Here is a 9,810-nt window from a genome sequence, read left to right on the forward strand (position 1 = left end):
CGCTTCTGAATTTTTCATTCATAAAAGTATATTTACAATGCCTTTAGCATAGAAGTGGCTAGGTTTCTCCTTAATCGTAGTGGAATTCAAATATAGTTTTAGGCTAGAACCTTTTTTTTCCTTTTTACAAATAAGAACGAACAGTGTAATTTCAGACATGTTTTTTTGTATCAGTGAGCTACAAATTCATAATATTTCTGTGATGCATATATGAAGAGTGAAACAACGAATGAAAATTTGTACCAAGGGCGGGATTCAAAGCCAGATCTCCTGCTGACCGGGCAGATGCGGTAACCACCACAGCACCCTCGCGCAGTAGCCTTGAGCGGCTGCACAGACTAATCTGCCACACCTCCTTCTTCAATCCAAATTCCCATTCACGCCTCAGCCCACTTGGTATTCTCCATAAACTGGAACACTATTGCAGATGCTCTCCAGTTGTGTTAGAATAGCGCCTCAGCATCGAAGGAAGCCGGCAATACTGTCTGAAACCCAGGCAGGGGTGTATTAATCAAAGGAAACTATATAGTTCCAGAAGCCTGTTCAAGTTTCACAAATCTATGTTTTATATATTCAGACTGAGGAGGGAGGCATGCTAGGTTAGTCGCTGTAGTAGTGCAATGCCACGGTGGCAGAATGGCACAGTGTTACCGTATCTGCCTAGTTAGCAGGAGTCCCGAGTTCGAATCCTGGCCTTGGTACAAATTTTCAGTCGTCGCTTCAGTCTGCATATATACATAACATGTTTGAGAATTGAAAAGGTCTCTTGAACCACGTAGTTTCGTTTCATAGTGTTTCGTTTCCGCTCTCAACAGGTTGCTGGGACAATTGTTACATACGAGATTGTTCTAGTCCAGTTCAACAACGTTTCAAATGCGCAAGAAAGCAACATGGCGAACAAGACCTTCTGCAGTTTTGAATATTATTGATAAATGTTGCATAAATAGTGCAGTTAAAGGGTTACAACTGTAAATCAGGAAAACTAAAAAACGCACTAATATTACATTTTCTTTGGTTACTAGAGATATTTTCTGTATCTATTTTTGTGTATATACAATAAAGATGATTGGTAGCAGTTATAGTATTGTCTTGTGATCCATTTCAACACTTGATCCGTTCAAAAACGAAAATCAAAGTCATGATTTACAAAACTTCTCCATAACACTTATTTCCATTGTTTTTGAGTTTACTAAAAGATGTCACAGTGTGGAAACGACATTTCATGTCTTCGTGGTCTTCTGATTCGGGTCCACGGCAACTTCCTGCTAGTTACCATTCTGCAGGGCGACAACAGTGAAATACGGAAAGATTTTTTGACGGTAAGGGCTGTAACGTTCTGCGATGGTAAAATATTAAAATTTTTATTTTTAAATATTGCGCAAGGTTGCTAAAGGTTACAAAGATCGAAATTTTTTAGTATCTTGCGCAGTAGAAGCAGAGATAGAAGGATGAGCTCCACTCAACGGACGTAGAAACATGCCAGTGGTGGAATCACTAGGAAGCAAATTCAAAATGGGAGGCTTCCATTCCTGTGTTAAATATCTAAATTACTGTTGAATATGAACAGATAAGACTGCAATAATGTATTTATGTGAAGATGTAACATACTACATTCTTGTAATAACACGAACATTGCAACAGAATAATGTATTAAAGGTAAAGAATATATAGCATGCATTTAAAGAAAACTAGAGTCCAAAACGTCATTACACACATCATGAGACTGGCTATCCCTCCCGTAGCTGTGTATGATTTGATGCCATGCGTGTACCCATATGTGATGAAATACACATAAGTTTTGAGATGAAATTCTCGTATAATCTTTGCCACACCATAATTTGGGGGCTAAGGGACCTCCATTGATACTATACATTAATCTTGCCAATCACAACGTTTCTCGTTGGGGGCAGAGTGGTGGAATCGACATTATAGAAGTTGTCTTTGGTAGAAAATGGTAGGTTTTCAAAGAGACAATGTAACATTTTACCGCTTAGTAAGATTAGAAAAGACAAAGTAAACACGTTATAAAATCTTTATTAAATTGAATCGTTGCATAAGCGTAACCAAAAAGGTGAGAAGTGATAGCCAACACACCTACAAGTGTTGAACACATGTATCGTACTTATGGAAGATACTGTAGCCCCTAACTATAGAGCCCTTTCTAGTACTCGGCGGCACGGAGTTTCATATCGTACGTGTTTGTCCTAATCCCAATACGGATCCACCGCATTGGAAGAGATAGTTTAGTGAGTCGGTTTTCTTCTACGATGTTGAGTCAGTAATGATGGCAGTTTCTTCAGGCAAAATTGAACTGCCCAGACCATGTACCACGCTCACCAGCTTATCCGCGAATCACGCTCAATGTTGACCGACCGGAGTGACCGAGCGGTTCTAGGCGCTACAGTCTGGAACCGCGCGACCGCTACGGTCGCAGGTTCGAATCCTGCCTCGGGCATGGATGTGTGTGATATCCTTAGGTTAGTTAGGTTTAAAAATGGCTCTGAGCACTATGGGACTTAACATCTGAGGTCATCAGTCCCCTAGAACTTAGAACTACTGAAACCTAACTAACCTGAGGACATCACACACATCCATGTCCGAGGCAGGATTCGAACCTGCGACCGTAGCCGTCGCGCTGTTCCAGACTGAAGCGCCTAGAACCGCACGGCCACTCCGGCTGGCTAGTTACGTTTAAGTAGTTCTAAGTTCTAGGGGACTGATGACCTCAGAAGTTAAGTCCCATAGTGCTCAGACCCATTTGAACCATTTTTTGAACGCTCAATGTTGCACTTTCTGGCAGTCGTGTTTGTGGAGAGAGTACTTACGTGCATAACGCTGGAGAAGATATAAACGATATTGTAGATATTATTTTTTGTTGGTAGTGTACCTCTGCAACCATTAGCAAAACGACACAAACCCTGTTGATTATGAGGTCGCAAGAGAAGGAGGGGTAGAGTTTAACCTCACTTAACAGTCGAGTGTGAGGTTACAGGGTCTGGACTGTTTTTTTTTTTTTTTTTTTACTTATTTTGTTGCTCTGGTCAGGTTTCTGCATTATTTTAATGGATAGCATTGTCTAAGACTGTAACAATGACTCAGCCACTCTCGAGTAGATACCAAGAGCACGAGGCAGATCGAGCATGTCTGCCAGGACAGAACGCCACATGACTTGGAGACCAATAAAAAGTTCTGGACAACGTAAAATTCTCTGAAAAAATCAGGTGTAAGCTGCAGGAAAAGACGCATAATATACGATATGTATTACAACCAAGACAGAACAATAAGAGTGGAAGACCAATAACGAAGTGCTTGAATTAGGAACAGTATAGGACAGAGACTTTGTTTTTGGCCCCTACTGTTTGATCTACGCATCGAAAAGCAATGACGGAAATAAAAGAAAGGTTCATGAGTGGGGTTAAAATTCAGCGTGAAGGGATATTAATGGCAAGATTCGCTGAAAGCGAGAAAGAATAGAAGGAGTTGTTGAATGGAGTGATCAGTCTAATAAGCACAGAGTATGGACTGAAAGTAATGCTTTTTTTCATGCTTTACATAGCCTACAATTTTTGTTAATTAATTCGCTACACCGTAGTTTTGAAGTTCAGAAATTTACACTTCAGTTCTGTGTGTAAATTTTGTCCAACTGCATTCACAATCACAACATTCAATTACTTTATTTTCTGTGTATTTGTTACACGCTACTGAAAGTAAAGCCTTATCCAGTAATTATAAAGTGAAGTTAAGTTCTGACAAAGTTGAACGCGTAGAACAACCTAAGAACTTTAAACAGCTTCTACTCGTATGTGATATTTTCTACCCACTTTTGTGAGTACAGACTTTGAGCACTCAGTAATAAACTTTTTTCACAAGGAATATTTTTCTTCATTTACTAATAATGTTAGGTAGATACAGGTAATTAGAATTATAGAATTTTAAAAATATCAGTTCAACTACAATAATCTGACGGACACAAATAATAACCAATCATATAGTGGCATTGACCAGCCCTCCTAAAACGTAAAGAAGCAGAAAATAAGCTTTAAATATTTTGATGTCTGGAACTCTTGAAATAACTCTAACAAAATCCAGGCGTATTTGTCAGCAAAAAGACCACGAAGCAAGCTCACATGAATATATGTCCAAATTTTCACCATTTGGGGCTTGTAATGAATGTTTAAGATCAAGTTGATACTCATCAACTGAAGTTTGTAATCAATAATTAAAATTCATTTTGCAAAAAATTGAAAGAAATCAGTCTGCTGATGCACTCATTGTACCCTTGATAACGATGCATTCTATGTGGACCCATGTTCATTTGTGTCCAATTGATGTCAGTCTGCCTTGACCGTTTCATTTGGATAGTACTCAAGAGTTACCTGACAAGTGTTATGTTTAACCTAGGCAAGATATTCATTTTGTGAGAAGACAAATGCAATTTTTGTGTAAGGTCACGAAAATGTTAACAGAAGCTTGCGAGAGATCAGCTGCAGATTCGGTCGTTTCGTGAGCTCAGAAGCGTCCGTGGTAGTTTGTTGTGCTCTGGAATAACCCAGATAGCAGTGTGGAGAGTTTAGGCGTTTGTCGCTCCAGAAGTTAGAGAAGCCGAACTCACAAATTTTCGCGAAACCGAAAAAGTGAAGGAAGGTTGTATCTGAGGTTTCGCGGGCTTGCGCCTGTTTTGTCTGCAACCCACATTACATTCAAGTTAAGCGGGCAGCCGGCTTTCCTACAACCGACACACTGCTGCCTCGCTACACGCGACCACCAGACGTCGACCGAGGCGCCTGCAGAGTTCGCTGGCCCAAACGACCTCTTTCCTACGTTAGCCACGTGACAGGAAGCAAGACCGAATGTATGTTGGTGCCGAGAGTAGTGCTTAGGCCAGCGCACGAGCACTGGGAAGCTAGCGGGTTTCATGGACCAGGTGCCGAATGCTTACGCATTTCTTCAAACAGGATCTCACTCCTGAGCCGTCGCTACACCGTCACTGGCGTCCGGGCAAATCTTTCGCCCCGCATCCTGCAACGTGACCATCCAAAAGAAGATGTGTCTACGACGTGGTGACCGACCACCAGATTTGTCTTTTTTCTGTGATTGTCTTTAATTCAGCCTCGCCGGACTTGTCAGCAACTTTCACTATTCTATCGTGAACTTTACTTCTGCACAGGTATGTTCAGAACTTTAATCAGACTTTGTTCTACCTTACGAGTGTCAAGAACCATTAATCGTACTTTATTTTTTTACTCTGTGTGTCAAGAAATTTGATCGGATTTTGATTGTATCCTAAGTGGGTTAAAATTTTTGTTCAGAAATTCTTTCCTCTTTACCAGGCCTCCTGCCTGATTTACTGTTTTGTGCTTTGACTGGAAGAGTAGACTTTTTTCAAAATGTAACTGGCCTCACAGTGCTGTGACCCTATGAACGGTTTTGTTCTGTCATAAGTGTGGCAAGAACTTTTACATCAGAACGAAATTCCTTTATTACCATATCTGCCTCCTGAAATGCTGTTGGTGCTCAGCCACAATGGCTTAATTTGTTCATGACTACCTAAAGACTCGTTTGCAAGAAGGAAAATTTTGATCACTTAATTCAAATTAACTTTATTTTATTCTTGGACCTGACTTGCCTGACCACCTACGGCAGATACCGTAGTATCAAAATGTGTTTAGAGAGAATCGTATCTTAGTTCTGTTTCTTGTCTCATTGCTGAAATTGAGTGCGTCACATGACACTTGGCCCATCAGAGGAAACCAAGATTTCCTTGTACGCCTGACCACACAGAATGCGTTTTACAAGCTTTCATAGAAGAGCCAAGTATCAGCTCATGACAGGTCGCCGTGTCATATGATACATGTTTTTTCGGATTCCTGATATCCACGATATACTGGTGAAATTATCGTACGGGGAAATCCCATCGCTACCCCGGAGATGGTGTGTCCCATCGCTCGTGCACCGACTATAACACGTTCAAACTCGCTTAAATCTGGATAAGCTGCCATTGTAGCAGCAGTAACTGGTATAACAACTGTGCCAGAAACTTGTTGTCATACATAGGCGTTGCCGACCGCAGCGCCGTATTCTGCATGCTTGCATATCTCTTTATTTGAATACGCATTGCTATACCAGTTTCTTTGGCGCTTCAGTGTAGATGGCTGCATGCATAACTGGAGCCATCATTACCTGCATTTCGTGAATTTTCGATGAAGTGTGTACAAATCAAGTCTTCGAAGTGTACACTCCACAGAAAACTCACGGAATGCAGGTGGTTCCAGTTATGCATGTATCGATCTGTCTGATTCTTTATACATGGAATGCACAGAGGCTTGAATATGGCATTAATGAGACGCCGAAACTGGTCATCTAAATAAAATAACATAATCTGAAAATATACGGCTATTTGGCAATTTTTCTTTCGTATACTCAAAGGATGGTATATATATATATATATATATATATATATATATATGAGCGAGGTTTCTACGGCTGCCGCCGCCTCTCGCATCCCAATCTCCATCGTTCACGGTCATTCCAGTCTCCTTCATTAAGACCTCTCGCCGGCATTGCTTCGTCTTTCCAGAATCTCGCAGGTCTACCGCGCTTTCTTCTTTCATGTGGAGTCCATTGCCATACCCGTTTTGGCCATCTTGTGTCTGGCATACGCTGTAAGTGACCATACCAGAGTAGGCGCTTCCTTTCTATGTAGTCTAGGATTGTGCTTTTGACATTCATAACCTCTCTAATCTTATCATTTCTAATATGGTCAAGTCCGGAGTATCCACAACTCCGTCTCCAGAAATCCATCTCGACAGCCAGCTGGCGATCTTTCTGCCTCTGAGTTAGTTCCCACAACTCTGCACCATATGTTGTGATACTTTCAATAATTGTGTGGTAGATGGTACGTTTTTTTCTGCTCGTTATGTTTTTGTTCCAGAGAATACCATTTAGTTTATTTATGGCTCGCTTGCCCTGGCCTATTTTGTTGTTTACATCATCCATACTTATACCACTGGACGACAGTGTCACTCCCAAGTACTTAAAATTATGACACCCTTTAACAGTATCAGAACGAAGCTGTAAGTCGTTAACAGTATTTTCTCACACTTTCAGATATTCTGTTGTACATACGTTTATGACAAGACCCCATTTTTCATGTTGTTGTTGTTGTGATCTTCAGTCCTGAGACTGGTTTGATGCAGCTCTCCATGCTACTCTATCCTGTGCAAGCTTCTTCATCTCCCAGAACCTATTGCAGCCTACATCCTTCTGAATCTGCTTAGTGTACTCATCTCTTGGTCTCCCTCTAAGATTTTTACCCTCCACGCTGCCCTCCAGTACTAAATTGGTGATCCCTTGATGCCCGAGAACATGTCCTACTAACCGGTCCCTTCTTTTTGTCAAGTTGTGGCACGAAGTCCTCTTCTCCCCAATTCTATTCAATACCTCCTCATTAGTTATGTGATCTACCCATCTAATCTTCAGCATTCTTCTGTAGCACCACATTTCGAAAACTTCTATTCTCTTCTTGTCTAAACTATTTTTCGTCCACGTTTCACTTCCATACATGGCTACACTCCATACAAATACTTTCAGAAATGACTTCCTGATGCTTAAATCTATACTCGATGTAAACAAAATTCTCTTCTTCAGAAACGCTTTCCTTGCCATTACCAGTCTACATTTTATATCCTCTCTACTTCGACCATCATCAGTTATTTTGCTCCCCAAATAGCAAAACTCCTTTACTACTTTAAGCGTCTCATTTCCTAATCTAATTCCCTCAACATCACCCGACTTAATTCGACTACATTCCATCGTCCTCGTTTTGCTTTTGTTGATGTTCATCTTACATACTCCTTTCAAGACACTATCCATTCCGTTCAACTGCTCTTCCAAGCCCTTTGGTGTCTCTGACGGAATTACAATGTCATCGGCAAATCTCAAAGTTTTTATTTCTTTTCCATGGATTTTAATACCTACTCCAAACTTTTCTTTTGTTTCCTTTACTGCTTGTTCAATATACAGATTGAATAGCATCAGGGAGAGGCTACAACCCTGTCTCACTCCATTCCCTACCACTGCTTCCCTTTCATGTCCCTCGACTCTTATAACTGCCATCTGGTTTCTGTACAAATTGTAAATAGCCTTTCGCTCCCTGTATTTTACCCCTGCCACCTTCAGAATTTGAAAGAGAGTATTCCAGTCAACATTGTCAAAAGCTTTCTCTAAGTCTACAAATGCTAGAAACGTAGGTTTGCATTTCCTTAATCTTTCTTCTAAGATAAGTCGTAGGGTCAATATTGCCTCTCGTGTTCCAACATTTCTACGGAATCCAAACTGATCTTCCCCGAGGTCGGTTTCTATCAGTTTTTCCATTCGTCTGTAAAGAATTCGCGTTAGTATTTTGCAGCCGTTACTTATTAAACTGATAGTTCGGTAATTTTCACATCTGTCAACACCTGCTTTCTTTGGGATTGGAATTATTATATTCTTCTTGAGGTCTGAGGATATTTCGCCTGTCTCTTACATCTTGGTCACCAGATGGTAGAGTTTTGTCAGGACTGGCTCTCACAAGGCTGTCAGTAGTTCTAATGGAATGTTGTCTAGTCCCGGGACCTTGTTTCGACTCAGGTCTTTCAGTGCTGTGTCAAACTCTTCACGCAGTATCGTATCTCCCATTTCATCTTCATCTACGTCCTCTTCCATTTCCTCAAGTACGTCGTCCTTGTATAGACCCTCTATATACTCCTTCCACCTTTCTGCTTTCGCTTCTTTGCTTAGAACTGGGTTTCCATCTGAGCTCCTGATATTCATACAAGTGGTTCTCTTTTCTCCAAAGGTCTCTTTAATTTTGCTGTAGGCAGTATCTATCTTACCCCCAGTGAGATCAGCCTCTACATCCTTGCATTTGTCCTCTAGCCGTGTCTGCTTAGCCATTTTGCACTTTCTGTCGATATCATTTTTGAGACGTTTGTATTCGTTTTCACCTGCTTCATTTACTTCTTTTTTATATTTTCTCCTTTCATCAATTAAATTCAATATTTATTCTGTCACCGAAGGATTTCTACTAGCCCTAGTCTTTTTACCTGCTTGATCCTCTGCTGCCTTCACTACTTCATCCCTCAAAGCTACCCATTCTTCTTCTACTGTATTTCTTTCCTCCATTCCTGTCAATTGTTCCCTTATGCTCTCCCTCAAACTCTGTACAACCTCTGGTTTAGTCAGTTTATCCAGGTCCCATCTCCTTAAATTCCCACCTTTTTGAAGTTTCTTCAGTTTTAATCTACAGTTCGCAAGTAATAGGTTGTGGTAAAAACAAATCTACTGTCACTTCTGCTTTGATTAAGTTATTTAACGTAACAAATAGAGAATGATTCTTTAAAGTGGAAAGGATAGGTCAGAAAAATACAATGAGATATGCAGCAATCGATTTATTGCCGAGAAGCTACAGTGTAACGTGATGTTGACGGGCAGCACTAGATGTCAGCATGCTGCGTCTCAGCCAGGCTCACTAGGTTACTACTCGTCCGTCTGCAGCTGGTCGGGAGCGTCGCGGCCGAGGCGCGGGCTGAAGGGCATGCCGTACTGCTGCAGGCGGCGGCCCAGGCGCGGCACGAAGGGCTGCACCCAGTCCTCGGAGGACTCGCGGCCCAGCCGTGGCACGAAGGGCGCGGCGGGGGCGGTCAGCGGGTGGCGGCGGCCCAGCCGCGGCACGAACGGCAGCCACACGAGGCCGTCTGCGGGCGGGTCGCGCCGGCCCAGCCGCGGGCTGAACTGCGCGGCGGGCGCGGCGCCGCGGCCGAGGCGCGGCAC

The 9,810-nt window shown here is 41.9% G+C and overlaps 1 protein-coding gene across 1 annotated transcript in view; it reads left to right on the forward strand.

Moving 5' to 3' along the window:
* The window catches only part of LOC124775711 (gustatory receptor 5a for trehalose-like), a 75,101-nt gene extending 74,172 nt beyond the window's left edge, over positions 1–929 (forward strand). Inside the window, exon 8 of the mRNA XM_047250538.1 lies at positions 816–929. Coding sequence (XP_047106494.1) covers positions 816–929 — 114 coding nt within the window. The remainder of the gene's footprint in view (positions 1–815) is intronic.
* The last annotated feature ends 8,881 nt before the right edge of the window (positions 930–9,810 follow it).

Source organism: Schistocerca piceifrons, chromosome 2, assembly GCF_021461385.2.
Source record: "Schistocerca piceifrons isolate TAMUIC-IGC-003096 chromosome 2, iqSchPice1.1, whole genome shotgun sequence".
NCBI classification, from domain to species: domain Eukaryota; kingdom Metazoa; phylum Arthropoda; class Insecta; order Orthoptera; family Acrididae; genus Schistocerca; species Schistocerca piceifrons.